Below are 18,401 nucleotides of genomic sequence, written 5' to 3'. Positions count from 1 at the left end.
CCTTATCTCCGAGCCCCTTGTGCAATGAGCAGCAGTTTGCGAAAAGTAGCAAACCTGTGAAAAATGCCACGGGTTTACTTTCTGAAGAGTCCTCTTTGTGAAATGAAAAACTAAGAGCTGCTGTGAGAATAGAAATGCCCGTGGACTGGCTGTGTTCTCAGAGCAGAGTAGTAGTGCTGGCTGAAGCACGGGGCACGCGCTGGAGGCTGAGGAACACCATCTTTTCATACCACTGAAGCAGACCATGCCAAAGGAGGCACTCTGTCTCAGCCTGTAACATACTGTAGACATCACCTGTCTGCCTGCCCAAGAAGTCTTGGCTTTCCAGTCGGGTCTATGCAAAACCTGGGCAGGTGCTGCTGAGTGCAGAGCTCACGGACAGGCAAAGCCCACAGCAGTCAGTTGCATGAAGTTACTTTCCCTAAACTGCTCTTGCAGTTTGCGTTTCAGGAAATCAAATATGCTTTTTTCCCCTTCACAAATGACAGATGTGAACTCCACATTAAATAAATGCTAGAGCTAACTAATGCAAAAGCACTGATGGATACAAAGTATTAATGCTGAAATACACTACCTGAAGAAATTAACACTGTGCCAGGGTCTGCTGTCATACTGAATTGACAGCTGTGTAATTCCACGGATGGTCCTGTAAAGTAATGAATGGCTATCACAGCAGAGAATGAAATGCTGTCTGGTCACTGTGTCAGCACTGGGGCTGGAGGTGCACTGCAGGCAGGAGCACGAGGCTGCAGTTCATTTTGAGCCGCTGGAGCACAGCGACTGGTGATGTCCAGCACAGGCAAGAAGTGGAGTCCATGGCTGGGTGCAGAGCAGGTGGATGGCACCTCATTTGGGCAGCAAAGAGGTGCAACAAAGTCAGGACTGCTAAGGCTGTCACACATATGGAGTTTAGATTAATTCAACGGAAGAAAGAACCAAATTTTCATTAACAAAAAGGGCCAAAGGCCTTCTGAAATGCTCTGCTGTTGGTGAGCTTGCAAACGAGCTGAAACATCACAGCCTTGCTCAAGGTTTGGCCATGGCATTTTCCCATCAGTCCTGCTATTTTTATGACTACTCAGCGTAGTTTTAAATGAACTCCACGCTTTCCTTGTTAATTCTTCAAGAATCATCAAATTCTCATTTCTTATTCTGATATTTTTAAATATCAAGCTCTACACGTATCAGGTTGCCCCAGTTAAAACACTGAAAATTCTGACTGGTAAGATTTCTATAGGTATTATCCACAAAAACCTAAAAGCGTGCATTTGAATGTGGAAAAGAATGAGACACACTTAACGAGCATTTCTTTCTAGAGCAAAAGCCTGCCAACACACTAGAGGTTAAAAAGAGAACTCACTATTATTTACATAGACGATCATTTATTGTCTGTGCTGAAAGGAGCACTGTGCCTCATGTCAGCAGCAGAAAACCAGCTGACAGCTAAGTCAGCATCCCAGTCTTTTACAGTCTAATCTGCTCCATAATCTAAGAAATTAAATCGATGTTACCATATCTCAACACGTCCAAAACAGTATTTTGATGTTAAACACACAGTTTCTATAGGATGTATATATCATCTGGGATAACACCAACAGTTTTATCTCAGCTGGCTCTGGGGCATCAGGCTGGGGTTACACGGCATGGTCCGCACTGCTAGCCCTGCCCTGACCCCTGGGTCAGTTCAGTTCAGTGATATGGGTCACAGAAACACCACAAACAAGAGCTCTGGCTGCATTTGTAGCCTCAAACTGAGCAGTAACACACTGGTAAGGGCTTAGGGAGGTGACCAGGAGTGGTAACTCCTTGAGCTGACTTTGCTGCCAATTTCCATAATCACAACACTAAGGATCTGATCCAAGCATCTTGCTTTGTAGCGTTAGAGGAACAGAGCTAACTAGCTGCTTCGGGCTATCCCTAGGGATCAGAAATTTGATGAACTGTGTGATTTGTGTGCATTATTACACAATCTGGCTGGATTAGTACTCTCTACTGATACCTACTCCTCTCCATATATATGCAAGTCAGCCCTGATATAAAGTTTTATTTTCTACACACCTCAAAGAATAATAAACAGACTATTTCATTTACTAACATACCACAAAAATTAGCACAGTGTTTAGTTTTCTGCATTGTGTCACATGTATATTAAGTGCTTTCAATAAAATTTGAGAGTGCATACATCAAAGCCATAAAAGACACTATCCACCCAGTTTTCCAGTTGGAAAGGATGAGTCAGGATACTTGGGAAAATGAAGTGGTGCTGATAAAGACAATGTTAAGATACTCAAGGCCAAGTAAGATAATTAGCCAGAAGTGATCACTGAAGCATCATAGAAATAGTCAGGCTGTATTCCATGGAAAACAGTACACCCTTCCACCACTATCCAAGCTCAGAGAAGAGACCTCCCCTCAGTTGGGAGTGCTTTTCTCACATCAACAGGGCTGCATCCAACGCCCTACGAAAGGAACAGACCATTCTGTGGCTATTGCAACAGGCTATTGCAATGGCGATTTTAAAAGGATAAACACATTTCCTAGTGAGGAAATGACAGGGTCAGGAAGTAAGTAAAAATACAACTAAGTACCTCTGAGGCCAGTGATCAATTTTTAATTGACATAAAAAATAATCATTAATTTTCAGCAAAGATTTGGATTGTACATTATCACACTTATCCTAGATTGATACTTAAGGATTGGAAGGGACTCCTGAGGAACACAGGCCCATGAAGGACACATCAGATCTTGGCTGAAAGGATAAAAGAGGACAAAAGGAGCAGAGATGAGAAACTACAGTTGGTTTTAAGCCAGCCTGAGGCTGCCTTATCTGTGTAGGCCACAGATAGGACAATCAGAAATGTAATGAAATATCTCAAGTAAAGCACAGTCCTTCTTTCTCTGCTCCATCATTTATTTATGTTTTTATCTTTGCCTGTGCAGACAAGAAACTCTTCTTTCACAGAGGCTGCTGCAGGAAATGGCTAAACCCAGGTGCTGGATCCTTTTGGTATACGGCCCTGGAGGCAAGAAGCAGCATCCCTCACATCCCCAGTACAGCATCAGAAACAAGGTATCAGGTCCAGGACACAACCACCTGTAATGACCTGAAAGCTGGAAAAGCTTCCCAGCAGCTTCTAGCCTGTGCTCCACTCCAGCCAGTTTATGGAGGGGTATGGCCCTTCCATCTGTGCACAGAAAACCCTGTCAATATATCCAGCACTAACACTGTATTTCTCCTCATGATTTACCACTTGGCTTCTAAACTGCAGATAATCCAAACAGTTTAGGAACTATTATGAACACAAGTGTTTTCCAGTCTCATCAACATCTGAGGGAACTAAAAGCCACATTAATGTCTATAAAACAAAACATGCCAAGCAACAGAAAGCTTTTTCTGAACCAGCACTTGAGCAAGTAAGGCTGTCAAAGCCTTTCCTCTTTCAAGAAGAAAAGTATGTTCGATGCTAGGAGAGATGCAGATGGCATTCCAAGGCAGACATCTTCAGCTTCTTTAAGACTCATACACGTAAAGAGGACTAGCACAGCAGTTGAGAGCTGTGGCTGACAATGAAGCAGTTTCCAGGTGGCTCAGATCCCAGCTGAGTGCTCCTTGGGGAGAACAGCCACAACCTTCTTGTGTCCTGCCCCTTTACTCACACATACATTTGTTGAGGCAGACACGCTCCCCATCTTCACCTTTCCTTCCTTTGCTCCCCTGCCCTCAAGGCGCTGCAGATGTTCTCATCCTTTCATGTAGGAAGAGACGTATCCTGGAGCTTTCTCATACAGGTACTTTTGCATGAAGCTCCTTGAACAAAACAGCAAGTTCATACCACAAGATGTAGGAGAAACCACACAAAGTTCTTCTTCATCACTTACTTGAAACATGCATTATTACCAAAGTCTTGTTTACTGAAAGCATCAGAAAGCTTACTGCAACAGAAGGAAATGGTGCAACTAGCCCACTCAAGGTAGAGAATGAGATGGCATGACTGTATCTTGTGGCAAGTCAAAAAAAAGACCATGGAATCCTTGCTGTTTTTTCTCATTTTTCATGGCCAAAATGAGCTCATTTGTATAACTGAAATATTAAAGGATGCAGCTGCGAGGATGAGTTAGAGAATGAGGGAAAAGGAGGCAGATTTCACAAGAACTAAATGATTTAAGAACAATTATTAAACCATTTATTGCTTTAAAAGCAGTAGTTAAATATTTTGTGGTAGACCCAGCTTTAACAGGTTAAATATTCATAATACGCATGCTTGCTTCTGATGGCCAGGAAAAAAGAAGGCACAAATCTAAAGACAAAAGCTAGAACTAAAGCCAGGCTTCTTTTGTGTCTTCCGTTACATTTTGTAGAAGACAATCGTGCAAGGAAACAATAAAGGCTTCCTAGATGCACCCCCCCACCCAGCCTTCACCAAACCCACTTCCACCTTCAAGCCTCTGCTAAGTATCTTCAAATTCTTCTGTTATTACTTTGGATAGCAGCATAACCAATACCAGCTTACTTACAAATAAAAATTTATTCATGTGAAAATTCCAGGACTTTGCAATTAGTTTTCCACAGTAACCTGATGTTATTAAATAAAATTTATTTATTTTAATGGGTAGAAATCAGGTGTTTTATTTCATTCGATGTAAAAGATACATATGATTTTGACACATCCTCCTAAACAAGAGAATCTGAAAGATTTAACAAAAAACAATTTCACCACATAAGGTGCTTTTATTGCTGCTCTACATTAAACTTGAGGGAAAGCCACATTATTTAACAAGCTACTTAAACGTACAGAACAGCTCAGAGTCCAGTCTTACTCTGACATCACAGGTTATTTGACTTGCAAAGCAACGCCCAATATTGCTTGACTTTTTTTTAGTGCACACTATTGAGTTCATCTCAGAAGACATACCAACAATAGGAACGTTTGAGTGCTACTTACACTGTGGGTCCCTGAAAAATCCTTTGTTGCTTTATTCCCACGGTACTAGATGGAAGTTTCTGAAGATTAAACCAGAACTCATGATGTAAAACTCCAAGAGATTACAATCAATTCCGTAACATCCCCCATTTTTTGTATACCAACAATTCAATTTATAACAGACTTAGTTGCAGTGAAAGTTCAAGCCGGCCCTACCTAAAAATGAAGCTATGTTTTCCGATAGCTCTGGCATGAGCTGAAGAATAAGGCCACTTCAACTTGGTCCTTTTTTTTTTTTTGCATGGAAAAAAAATGAAGATGCATCGTCACTGAAGTTTGAATATCATAGATTGCATAACCAAAGATGCAACGCTTTCTCTAACATCTCTGTAAGCACAAGTGACCCCACATTAGATGTAACACAAGCAGTAAAGATACATAATACTGTAGCCTGGACAACTCTCACTAGAAGGGAGACTGCCTTCTGCTGGCTTCTTTGCGATGGAAAATTTATTTCTAGGCTTACAGCTACAGCAGGAAGGAATCCCATTACATAGATTTACTATGTGACTAGCTAGCAGGGCTGTACAGGTAGACTCAGTGGTTAAGCAGCAGTACAAAAATTGTTACAAAAATAATGAACAAGTCACTTGAACAAGTACTGCTTTTTAACGTGCCCAGTCTCTTCTACATAGAAAGTATTATTTTCAAACTGATCAACAATCCTTCCAAACTGCTTTTAAGTACCACATCTGCTATTTATGCATTTACCCTTGCTCTTCCCTAGTAAAAATAACTTATTTGTGCTTTTCATGGTATATCTGTATTTCTCTACCATGTTTTCTTCCTTTGCAGATTATTCAGTTTTGGTGGGAGACTACAAAATTTTTTATTTTTTTTTTTTAGCACTTGGTATTAGAATAACCAATTACCTTCAATAAAAAGTGATGCTGCCATTAAAAAGGCAGAGGATAAAAAAAATTAAAGCTCTTTATTAACTTATCTCTAAAATCTATATTTTCCACAAAGGTTACGTTCTCACAGCAATGTTAGAAGACAGTACAACATTTGTCTGGATCTGTTTATTATTGGCATATGCAATTTATTAGCCAGTTGGTCTACAAGATACTCACCATAGGCAAACTAAATACTGTGCTTTTAAGAAATCTGTTTAGAAATTATTTGATGTTCCTTTTACTTTGAACATATTTACAAAAAGGATTTTATGTGTGTTAGCAATAAATAATCCCAATATTCAAGATGTCAGTGCTCATGCACACACTGACAGGATGGCTGCATGCTTTAAAAATATTATTTACAATACAGTCTCCTTCATAGCCCTCTCCCTAATAACAGCAGAAAGTGCATTTTCTTCCTTTCCTTTTCTGTAGGTTTAGTCTTGCTTCTGAGGGATACAACCTTCCATCTCAACAACTTCTGGCCAGCCTTCATATTTGTTTGTGTCCTTGTTGTTCTTTATATGCTGCAAATAGAAAATATTGACTGTTAATATGAAGTCTTCTACCATGTTGCTTTAAGTCACAGCTTGCAAAGGCACTTCTTGTAAAGACAAGACGACATCAGTAGTAGCCTCTTGTGCTTTTCTAATTATCATCAAATATAACAAACCCTCAGTACAGCAAATTGTTCAGGTAAATGTATGCTAAAAGCAAGTGAGCCATAATACAGAAAACATTTTTAAAGTTTACTTAGGAAGCAAAACAAGTAAGGAGAAGATCAACTACATGAAAACAGAAACCATTAGGAAATATTAAATAAGGATACTGCGCTTACAAGACACTGAAAATAAAGTCAGATTTTAAGAAAATTATTTAGTGTTGAATGCCCAGCTTATTTTTTTTTCTTTAAACTTATTCATCCCCCCACAAATCAATAATCTGCTGTCAGATAAGACATTACTAACTGAAGAGTCTGCCACTGCTGCTGCACTAGTCTGCACACTTGCACTCACCAAGTACAAAGCTACCTTTACCAGTCATTAAAGGAAACAATGACACATGTTAAATTGTAGTTATTTAAGTCTGGGAACGTACTTAATTTCATAAGTTCTTCTATGGCAGCAATAATTTCTGAAAGAAGAACAAAGTGAACAGCTTAACCAATACCTTAATAACCTATTTGTCAGAGGTTAGTGGGCCTAAAATATGACTCTTAGGCATTAAGTTTTGAATACCCAGTTTCACTGAATTCACTTAAGATAAAATTCATCTAGTTACTGGGATACTAAGACCTACCCAGGTAAGATTTATCACCACAGTCTGTTTGCACACATAAAAGAAAGCAAACAGACAAGAAGTAAGTTTGAAAATAACACTGTGTGCCACTATTGCAGTAGATACCCATCTTGAGTAAACTCACGGTATAAAACAGGCCATGTCTCTATTAATGTAAGCTGCTGAAGTTACAGAACATAGCATAAGTTATAGAACGTAAGAAGTCACAGACCTGCTCAAAAGGACTTTTAGTTTTAATTCCTTTTCCACCACAGAAGACCCAATTGTCTCTAAAGCCAAGGTTAGCGATAGATGTGCTTCCCAGTTCAGCAATCAGTTTCCGTGCTTCTTCATTAAGCCTTGGGGAAAAGAAAAATAAAAATACACATTCTCAGAGTTTTCATTGTTCAATGCACCACTTAAATTATATTTAATCGGGTTGAATCTAAGTCAGTCAATATTGGGAAAGATCTGTCTTTCAAAATCAGATAAGGCCAGTTCTGTAATCAGCGGATGTAATAAGCTCTACTCTTTGATATTATATCAGGCAAATAATATAAAACCACTAACAAAAGCAAAGAATCCTATCCTGTGAGAATTTATATACACAATTCAAACAATTTTAGCAATTCCCCAAGCAAGTAAGAAAAGTTAATCTTTAACATAACCATTATTTACACACTGAAGTTGAAGCCTAAATAGTTCTTCTAGGTTAAAAGAATGACCTGAATACACAGAAGTTCTTTTCTGTTCAATTAATTCAGAAGTGAGAATTGCTGTCACCACAGCATGGTTCAGTGCCCATAGGTCCATACAGGATAATTTTAAATACAGAAATGAAAAAGATTCTGTAAGAGATAGGATCTCAGTACAACAGCTCATTATTTCTACTTAATGAGATATGGCTGTATGACTCACCTTAACCAAAATGAAAAAAATGATTAAATAATTTACTTTGGAGGCTATCTGCACCACCCACACTCCAAGCTTCCAAAGCATGAAGACAGCTTATATTAAAAGCAAGAAAAAAAAAAAACAACCAAACCCACCACCAAAACACTCACAGTAAGATTTTTATCTTTTAAACATGATGGTTCTTCACTTTTTAAGTTGCTTTCTAGCAGTTTGGCATTTTTGGTTACTCTAAAGTCACAACCACAAGTTTCTGGTTAATTTTGCAATACCACTAATGAGTAGTTCTTGGCTGTCAGCACAAATGTGCCAAACTCACCTTTCTGTTTAGTTTTAGAAAACACCAGCAGAGACATGATTAAAAAAAAACTTAACTACTTATCTAAATGCTGAAGCACAACAGTTAGGAGATCTAGCCTTCTGATAAGGAAACATTAGATTGCTTTCATCTCCCTAAGGCAGGTAAAGTTACTTTCAACCAGTTATTGAAAATACTGCATGTTGTGTAGTCAGGACTTTGACATAGCAAAGCTATTTCTACATCAAATTACAGACAGGTCACGGACAACAAACTGTACCAGAAGAGGGGAAAAAAAAAGTACATATTATAAGTGTAAGTAATGTTAAAATAACGGAGGAAAATTAAAAAAAAATTCTCTATTAAAAAAATTCCTTCTGAGAATATGACTTAAGTAAATAATGACAATACAATTTTCTACAGTGATTTCAGTACCTATTAAAGATTATCAAAGTTGAGAAGGTTGGAAAGTACTGCATAAAGAATATTAAAATAATATTAAAATTAAATTAAGCTATATTTATACTGATAGGCTGAGCAGCTTACAGTGGAACACTTCAAAGAAGTTTAAGGCTCACACTAATAAAAACTCTCAGACCTTAGAAAAGAAGGGGTACATGCAAGACCTATCAGAAACGATCTCTGCACAATTTAACTACCAAACTACATCTTCAGGTTGTCCTGAAGAAAGCGTGGGATGGAACAGATCAATTTCAATCAGAGGGTATCTTCTCACAAACATATGACCTAAATTCAACAGCATAAGACAGATTTGATCCTCATTACCTCCAAATAATATTAGCATTATTAAATTGATCAACTGAAAGCATAGTTTCTAATGCCTTGTCGTGGAAAGACAAAACTTTATCAGAAATGACTGCAATTAAAAGCAACATTTAAAATTTTATTCAATGTTCACTGCATAAATCAATGACATACTTGGTTGCACCATCATCGTACGTCCCCATTAGCACGATGGTTCCATCCTGTATGGATTTGAGAAATTCAATAAATGGTGCCACATCTGAAAAGAAAGAAAACAAAACCTTTGTAATAAGCAATTAATCATATTTAAACACCTGTGACATTAGACTCCCTTTAATACTTATAAATATACTCAAATTTATGCACAGATCTTCAGTAAGAGGCAAATAGAACGCATAAGAATGAACTCTCATTTTATAGAAAGGCTTTCGTCTATATAAAGCTGACTACCAGTTGGTACATGCTTATTCTCCTGAGCAGTTCCCTTCTCCTCTCCCACACCAACTATGTGTGTTTACCTAAACTTGTATCCTCCTCACAATTACAAAGGCAGAGGTAAGGCTTAAAATACCACAGCAAACAGAACTTAAGAGAACAAACACGTTAGCACAGAAATGGTTTGTTTCTTTAACCAGCTAGATTAACTGCACCTACCTCCTCCCCACATGTCAAAGAATTTAGTGTCTACTGGTTCTCCTGTTTTACCTGAAGAAAAAGAAATATTTGGTGTCAGGAAAAAGCCAAAAGTTACTCCAGAGACAACATCCCCACCTCCTTTCAATTATTGCCAGAGAAAGTGCTGCAGAAGACACATATAAATCATCAAGTTTTATTTTTTATGAAGACCACTCCTTAACCACAACAGTTTGTGAAAAGGTGCCGGAAAAAGAGGGGAAAAATGATAAAAGATGCAAATTTCTGATTTAGATTCAAGTAGAACACCCTCAAAAAACAGTAATAAAGAAAACGCACTTCACAAATTCATGGCGAATTTACTTTTTTTAGGTGCTTTTTGTAGGATAAAAAGAGAAAGCACAGTTATAGGTTGCTTTTAGTACTGCAGAGGAAGCAGGAAAAATCAAAACTACTCAGCAAGTTTTGCTACAAATTAGAGATTACTAGTTGATTTAAACTTCTGGAACGAATAGAGAAGAAAGCGATTGGTATACATACATCAGTATTCTCCCTGTCTACAAAGTCGGTATTTGATGGAAGGTAGAATTTCATTTTTAATAGATACATTCATATACAATTCAGAAGACAAGAAAGTCTGGGAACTACATGACAGAACAAGGTGTTTTGGTTTTTGACTAAGACAACAGAGGAAGGCAAAACAGAATTAGGTATTGTTCAAGTCATGCATTACATTACACAAACCTGAACGCAACCCAAAAATAACATTATTATTTTGCTGCAATATAAATTAAAGTGCTGTCTCAGCACTACGAAGAATTGCTTCTTACATATTAAGGAGAAATGCCAGTACTGATGTTCAGTCTTGAGGCTGACACACAGGTAAATCTGTTTATTTTTAATGAAATTAAAATTCCTGAATACATATTACATGGATGTATTCATGGACAAGATCAACAAACGCAGACTAATACAATCTAGTGATTTCAAACTGGTGAATAATGAACAGTTCCTTTCATGTAGTAATAAAATTGCTAAATGGATTTCTCTGAGAACAGAAGAATTTGGTGTAGAGAATTTTACAGTGGCAATACACAAAATCAAGAGAGCAATTTTATCATCCCATGTGTATCAGGAAGTTACTTGATGTATCAACAGATAACCACCATGGAAATCCACATTTGTAGGAAAAAAAAAAGGCATCAAGTTTTTCTGCTTTCAAACAGCATACAACTGAATACAACAGTATTCAACTAAAACACAGAAATGGCAAAATCTGACATTATCTCAGTACGAATACATTGAGTACTCCTCTTCTCCTCTTGTTTACTTGTCACCACCTTAGCAGACCTTAAACTTCACGAAGAATTGGAAAATGAAGACACTGCTCACTTAGGAAGTCACTCACCATTGACCAAGGCCACATTTATTCCTCTGCCGACATTATTTTTAACTCCACTCATTAATCTGAAACAAAACAAACAATTTAATTTGTAATAGAACTATTTTCTGATGCAAAATATTTCATTTTAAATTATTTTTTAAAATAAAATCATGCTGTAAAAGATCACCACATTTCCATGAATATTTAAAGCAAAAGGTGTCCTTATGGCACCACTGATTTGGGAACAATAGCTCTAATGTCCCTAACTGTATCCATTTTCTATGGAAAGAAGATGATTAAATGCTCAAATTATGCCTATATTAAAAATTCCACCAAAAATAAAGCACTATTAATGGAGTTGAGAAAATCCCTTGCAGTTAAGATGCACTGAACAAAGAACTATTTGAAGGGCTTAGTACAGCCACATAGCCAACATTTTAAGCTTTTCTGTAAGCAAAAATGTGTTAATGAGTTTAAAGCCTAACTGAATCAAAGTATTTAAAATGGATGTTGCAATATTGTGGACCATGGTACTAAACTAGAAAGTCAAGGCAAGTTAGTTTGGTGAATCACAGAATGGCCAGGGTTGGAAGGGACCTCAAGGATCATGAACCTCCAAGCAGCAGAAAAGTAAACCAGAAACAGTAAATACAATGACAAGACTTCAAACGAAAATTGAATGCAACTTTGAAGCAGAATTGAACATCCCAACAAAATCACCACAATCTATGACAGCAACTACTTGGCCAAACTCAAAGCAGCAAAGGAGCTTGGAAAGAGCTGATACACTGTGAAATGTAAGCTGTTCAGAGCTGTAAAGTAGAGCTAAGGGGAATGTCAAGCTACAGTGCTGTGCTGCCCTGGCCACGATAGGTACATCACTCCAATGTGAAGAAGCTTACAAAACCAGCTCATTCCTTTTCACTGGCACCTTACAGTGAGCTCTGTTCTACCCACAGGCCCTGCATTTCCCAGCACTACTATTTCAAAGCTGAGAGTCAAAGCATTAGACAAACAAGGAGAAACAGGAAGGTCTGAAGTTGTATGAAGACAATGAAGAAGTTTTCAGCTCAGCTTTAAGAAAAAGCAGAAATGCACATCTCATCATTTCTAAGCATACTTTAGCAGATGCTTTAATTCCACTACAACCAAGGTCAATTTAACTTCCCTAGCTTACTCTAAGGGGCTGCAACCCTCTACAAATCTGTTATCTACAGAACTTTTTCAGGTAACTTCTTTTGTCCTAAGCAACGTTTCAGAAGGAAATGTCCTTGCACAGAGAACTGCAACAGCTCTCCAATAATAGTCATGGGCTAGAAACAAGAATTGCTTTACCAGAAAAATGACAGCCTTCCTCTTAGATACCATCTTTGGCACTTCAATGAAAGACTACGAGTTAACAGCAACTCACAGTATAGTGACCTGGATTTTAAAGAAGTAATAATCACAAGTGTTCCATATTTTTACGTTAACCCTCTAATATCATCTACCAAAAAAAGCCTTACTTGATTAAAAATGAAACTAATTCAATAACTTTGAAGACAGACAACTTGCAATTTTCTGCTAAAATACAGAATTCAGTTCTGTTTAATAGGGAATTCCCAACTGGGCTTCTGGAATTCTTTCTAAATCCATTCAGCACTTGGGGGAACATTACTTCTCCGACCACATCATTTTCAGGCCATGGCTGAGCATCAACTCTAAGCAATAGAATCATATGACAAATAAAGATTGAAAAAAAAAATATGAAAAACAATCATGTTCTGAATGGTCATGTGAGATTTAGTGTATCTGAATTCAGCAAAAAGAATAAGAATTTCCTTTTACTTTGACTACTAAATTCTCTATAAATAAATGCAAGTAAAAAAAGAAGAATCCAATACTGGGGTGATTAGATGCTGAAATATCACATACATATAAACAAAGTTATAACTGACTTCAGGTAAGAAAATATCCCGCGAGTACAAATGGCAGAAGTAACTGTTATTATAGCAGTGCAGAGTGCCATTCTGCTCTAAGGTTACTGCAGCACAAATATGGAACTGGCTTCTTAACAGAAGAAAAACTGCACGGAGAAGTGCTGGTAAAGAAGTATAACTCTACTACTTCTAAGCCTCTCAAGCAGCAACCACAGTAGTTCATATTTAGAAGACTTACTACAGTTATTGTCAAATCTGGATTGCGTACTGTAATCAAACTTCCATAAAGCAGAATTTCCATTTTAGTACTCTCATAAATCAAACAACAACCTCATTTAACATAGAGGAAAAACCTACATTGTAAATATTACTGACAATTTATGAAGCCATCTTCCTGTTTCCATGTCTTGGAAATACAAAGAAGAATTTTACATAAAACTCAGCTATTGCAAATTAACTAGAAAAGCACATCTTGTATAGGAGAGGTAAAAGAAACATTGTTATAAAAAGATCTATCAAGCAGGAAATAGATTTCTTTACAGTTCTGAGATACTACTCTGCACACCTGAGATAGCTTGTGTGCTGCCACAAATACTACTGGGCGTAATGTGAATGTTTTATCACAGGAGGGCAGTAGTTCATCAGTTTTAGAATTCCACCAAAAAAACCCATTCAAGAGATGATGTGAGCTTTCAAATGAGAAATCAAATATAGTATGAACAAAGCAGAAGATCGTATAAGATTGAAAATAATCAAATTTTCTGATGTACACTTTAATAGACATTAAGATCTTATTCCCCAGAAGTAATTAGAAAGGATTTTTTCCAACTGAGACAGAACTTTGGACTCCAATAGTCGCACACTAAGCTGTGCAATAATATTAACAGAACAGAGAATTTCTTGACAGCTACTTCTTTCCTTTCATTTCTTAAGCAAAATATCCATCAGTTTGCAGTTATTAGGGTTTTTGTTTGCTTTTTTTTTGGACATGAACCACAACCTCCCTTTAGTAAGCAAGGCATTTAAAAAGCCTACCATCCTGAAGTTAAAAATATTACTTGCACTCAGAACTTTTCATCAGTGAATCACCCCAAGTGTTTTTAGATACGAAGCTTCCTAGCAACCAGGCTGAGATGCTGACAAGCTCTGTAACGTGAACAAAAATCTCTCTGCAGAGATACTGGGTAAGACTGTCCAAGGCCATAAAGGGAATCAATGCAAAGAGAAGCAGAACCTAGCAGCTTTTAGTTAGTATGCACTAAGCATGAAGTCATGCTCATTTTGCACGTGTACTGAGCAGTAATGCACCACTGGAAATGGAGTTCTACACAAACAGAAAAGCTTCGTTTAAGTCAGCTTTGCATAAAATCACCTTGACATCTGAATAGTACTCAAGTTTTAACCTGCAATGCAAAGTGAAGATGCTGCATGGGTTTCATTATAAGAAAAAAGGTTCCCATTTCAACTTTACTACAGCTTAATTGCTAGAGGCAATGCTAGCAGTCATCTTGTTTTAGCTCATGTGCAACTAATCTTACTTTAATTAGAGAAAAAGTAACAAAGAATATAAAACAATACTTAAAGGTCTTATAATACATAGGATTAGTATTTAGATCTATATTGCATGGGATTACACTGTTCACAGAAAAGCTATTATTTGCTCTAGAATTTGCACTGACTGCTGTAGGTAAGTGCAAATGACCTCAGCCACATCACCTACAGAGCAGGGGCTCAGAAACTGGAATAGTTTAAATGCAAATGGACAGCAATGGGTAATTAGTGTAACTGACAGTAAAACAATAGAAGCCTATTACTACTGACCATGTTTACAGCATGTCTGTTCTGCCACGGACATGCAAGGTTAAGCATATAGATTGTACTATAAAATGCAGGAGACAACAAACAGTAGCAACCTAAGAACAAAGAAAGTCTCAAAATAAACATTAATATTGACGTGATGGAGATTAGTGACAGATATTCAGCTAAATACTCTAGACATGCTGTGTTAAGAGAACCATCATCAGAAATAAAAGACTTGAATCATTTTTCAAAGCTCTTTTCTTCAAGAAGGCTAAGTGCCAGGTCCCAAGCTTGGTTCATGACAACCCCATGCAGCAGTACAAAGGCTTGGAAAAGAATGACTGGAAAGCTGCCTGGCAGAAAAGGACCTGGGGCTGCCGGTCAGCAGTTGGTTGAATGTGAGCCAGCAGCACGCCTAGATGGCCAAGAAGGCCAATGGCACACTGGTCTGAATCAGAAAGAGCACAGCCAGCAGGACTAGAGAAGTGATTGTCCCCTTGTATGTGGCACTGCTGAGACCATACCTCAAGTACTGTGTTCAGGTTCTGGCCCCTCACTACAAGAAGCATGGATTTGAGCCTTTGCAGAGGAGAGCAACAAAGCTGATGAAAGAACTAGAAAACAAAAGTTTTGAGGAACAGTTGAGAGAACTGATGTTCTTTAATCCAAAGATGAAGAGGGGAGATTTCAGTGCTGTGAAAGCAGGTTGCAGTGAGGAGTGTATTAGTTTCTTTGTTCAGAAGATGCAAGAAAACAGTCAAGTTGCACCAGGAGAGGCTAAGATGGGACATTAGGAAGAGTGGTTTTGTAATGGGACTAGAAGCTGGAAAAGACCTTGAAGATCTTAAGTGATTTTATAGTTAAATTCAGATTTAATTATCTTGATTTAATTATGCCAATAGGAACTACTGATCATTAAAATATTTTTCCTTCTGAAGTCACCTATTAAAGAAAAGTGGAAAATATGTTCTGTTATTGGTACTGTAGAAACAGATAGTTTAAAAGATGACTTACAAAAGAAAATTCCAAGATAGCTTTAACTAATGACATTCAATTAAGAGTATCAAGAGCAAGTACTTAAAATACACTTGTTCAATGAATTACAACTAAAGACACAAGTACCTTCGTGGTAAAACTGAATCCAGCTTCACGAAGTCTGACTATTTCATAAGTAACTAAAACTTGTAACTGTGTAAGTTACCTTATGCATATTAAAATAGCCTAGATTTCAACACTTACTGCAGAGTACTACTTGCTTCATCGGTGATTAAGTTATAGTGCAGTATAATTTTTTCATGTGTCACACCGTAAGCAAATGAAAACTTAAAGAATCATTCAGGTTTCTGATTTAGCGTGCAAAGGAATTCAAGACAACAGTTGAAAAATGTACTTTGACAACAGGTAAAAATACTTACACATTATCTTCTACGCAAATTTTAGGTCCAACTACATTTGCTGCTCCACTTGCCATTTTGAATGCAAAATGCTTTTCAGGACAAGCTTTAGAGATCCCACATTTGTATCTCGGAGGTTTCGTAGCTTTCAAAAGGAAATAAAACTGGATTTTAGAGCTAAGGAAAATCAGGGAAGGGGGAAAACTAGCTTGACTACATTTACAGTGTGATTAAGACTTTCTTAATTATGAAAAATCCAAAATTCTTCATGCTATTAGTCAAAGCAAGTGACAGCAGTAACACATGCATATGAATACTCACAGCGTGCAGCTGCATCCAATGCTGATCTAGCTAAAATGCAAAAAAAAGATTTTACAAGGCATTACTATTGAAATGTCATCTGCAATAAAATACCCTACAAATTTAAAAACTTTCTGTATCTCTATAATTTTATTATTTTTTTTTTGAAATGAGTATCAAATACACATGAGCACAATGTTCCATTGTAAAACCTTCATGCAGTAGAAAAATGAAAGCTGTATCATCAGGGACCACATTTAAAAGTACTACTCTAATTTATGAGTCACTGATTAAAATAAAGAACCACAGAGATCCAGACTCAAAACAGCCAGGAGTCTGTGGAGGTTGGGCACTGAAGTGAAATCAGCTCCTTTCTTTCAAATCAATTTTATCCAGCCAGAAGTAACTACTACAAATCAGAACCTTTACCAGGGTGCAATTCCTTACACCTAACACCAGAATTCTGCAATGTGGGTGTACCTGTAGCCAATCATGCATTATTCCCTTTCATGGAATGAGGAAAGCATTATGATACTTAACATCAATTTTCTTCAATAATTATCTGTGATGCCCCTGGTGACTGTTTCAGATGTGTGCTCACACTGTAGTAATACAGAGTTCAGCATCAGGAACCATACATACATACCTAAAATCGGGTTTTCCTAATTAAAAGCCCCTTTCAAGATTAAGGTGGCCAAAAAAAAAAAAAAAAAAAAAAAATTTACTCTGAACTTCAAATCATTTAAGCCAGTAATTTTTTTTCCTGCACAGAACTCATCCCATCCGAAATGTTATACTTATTGCACAAGGTACTGTACCTATGCAAGCAAGACATCCCACCAGAAATATGATTCTTTTTTTAACTGCCAGACTAAGCAGAAAACATAGGTAAGAGTTTATATAGTTGGAAGTCAAAAGGATTAAACCAATTAAGAAAGGTAAAATATCTAATACGGAAAATAACATTAAAATACATTAAAATAAACACAACTCTTCTTAAGCTTAAAAGCCTAAGCCAAGCTTACAGCTAAAGAATATTGTATTCTTGGTTATGGCTCAAACAAATAAACAGGTGTCTGCAGAAAATAGTTACCACTTACCAAATATGTGTCCTAAGTTTGCTTCCATTTTTATTTCAAACACTTGAGATATGACATAAAATGTCAATAAAAATATCGCTATGACTACTATCAACTTTGCAGCACCTATTCAGAAATAGAGAAAAAAATAAATTATCTGTAAATGTTAACTGCAAGATTATTAAAATTAACTACATGAGAAAGGTGTACAAAGCAACAGGATGTCAGGATGTTGAATTCATAAACTTGCCATACAGAAGTAATCTGCAAGAAATGAGAATTATAATGTAGGATGCAACTGAGCCACTCTGCTAAACTGCTACACCAGAGACACACACCCTACTCTCAGACATGAAATCTCCCCTTGTTCTTTCTCCGTGTTTCATGCCATGTTGCTTGACATCATTTACCAACCTCAGCAACCAAGAGAAACCACAGACTTTTTTTGTATGAAAACCCAGATCAATAAGGTAAACTAAGCTGACTTGACTTGCTCTTGTCCAAAGTGGAAAGTTCTGCTCTCTCCAATCTCACTTCCCTGTTCTTAGCCATGTGTCCACATTTCTCACTGTTTATAAATATTCCCTTTCTGCCTTTAGCCTCAGATTAACACAGCTCTGTTTTAATGTGTAACTAGACTGAGTGATTATGAATCTGTTGATATACTGTAGCTTGGCTGCTTTGGCCAGTCAGGTCTGAACATTACATTTAAAAAAAAAAAAAAAAAAAGAAAAAAAAAAATATCAAACTTCTGGTCTTCA

The 18,401-nt window shown here is 37.1% G+C and overlaps 1 protein-coding gene across 1 annotated transcript in view; it reads right to left on the bottom strand.

The window, feature by feature from the left end:
* Nucleotides 1-4,507: 4,507 nt before the first annotated feature.
* The window catches only part of FAM3C (FAM3 metabolism regulating signaling molecule C), a 29,982-nt gene continuing 16,088 nt past the window's right edge, over nucleotides 4,508-18,401 (bottom strand). The window contains exons 3-10 of the mRNA XM_042872925.1: nucleotides 17,662-17,766; nucleotides 16,583-16,612; nucleotides 16,283-16,406; nucleotides 11,173-11,231; nucleotides 9,786-9,836; nucleotides 9,306-9,390; nucleotides 7,389-7,515; nucleotides 4,508-6,405 (exon numbers count right to left, since the gene is read on the bottom strand). Coding sequence (XP_042728859.1) covers nucleotides 6,316-6,405; nucleotides 7,389-7,515; nucleotides 9,306-9,390; nucleotides 9,786-9,836; nucleotides 11,173-11,231; nucleotides 16,283-16,406; nucleotides 16,583-16,612; nucleotides 17,662-17,766 — 671 coding nt within the window. The 3' untranslated portion in view covers nucleotides 4,508-6,315. The remainder of the gene's footprint in view (nucleotides 6,406-7,388; nucleotides 7,516-9,305; nucleotides 9,391-9,785; nucleotides 9,837-11,172; nucleotides 11,232-16,282; nucleotides 16,407-16,582; nucleotides 16,613-17,661; nucleotides 17,767-18,401) is intronic.

Source organism: Lagopus leucura, unplaced genomic scaffold (assembly GCF_019238085.1).
Source record: "Lagopus leucura isolate 7727_CA_CO unplaced genomic scaffold, USGS_WTPT01 Super-Scaffold_100008, whole genome shotgun sequence".
Taxonomy (NCBI): Eukaryota; Metazoa; Chordata; class Aves; order Galliformes; family Phasianidae; genus Lagopus; species Lagopus leucura.
Note: the sequence above shows the minus strand (reverse complement) of the source record. Positions and strands in the feature narration are given on the sequence as shown.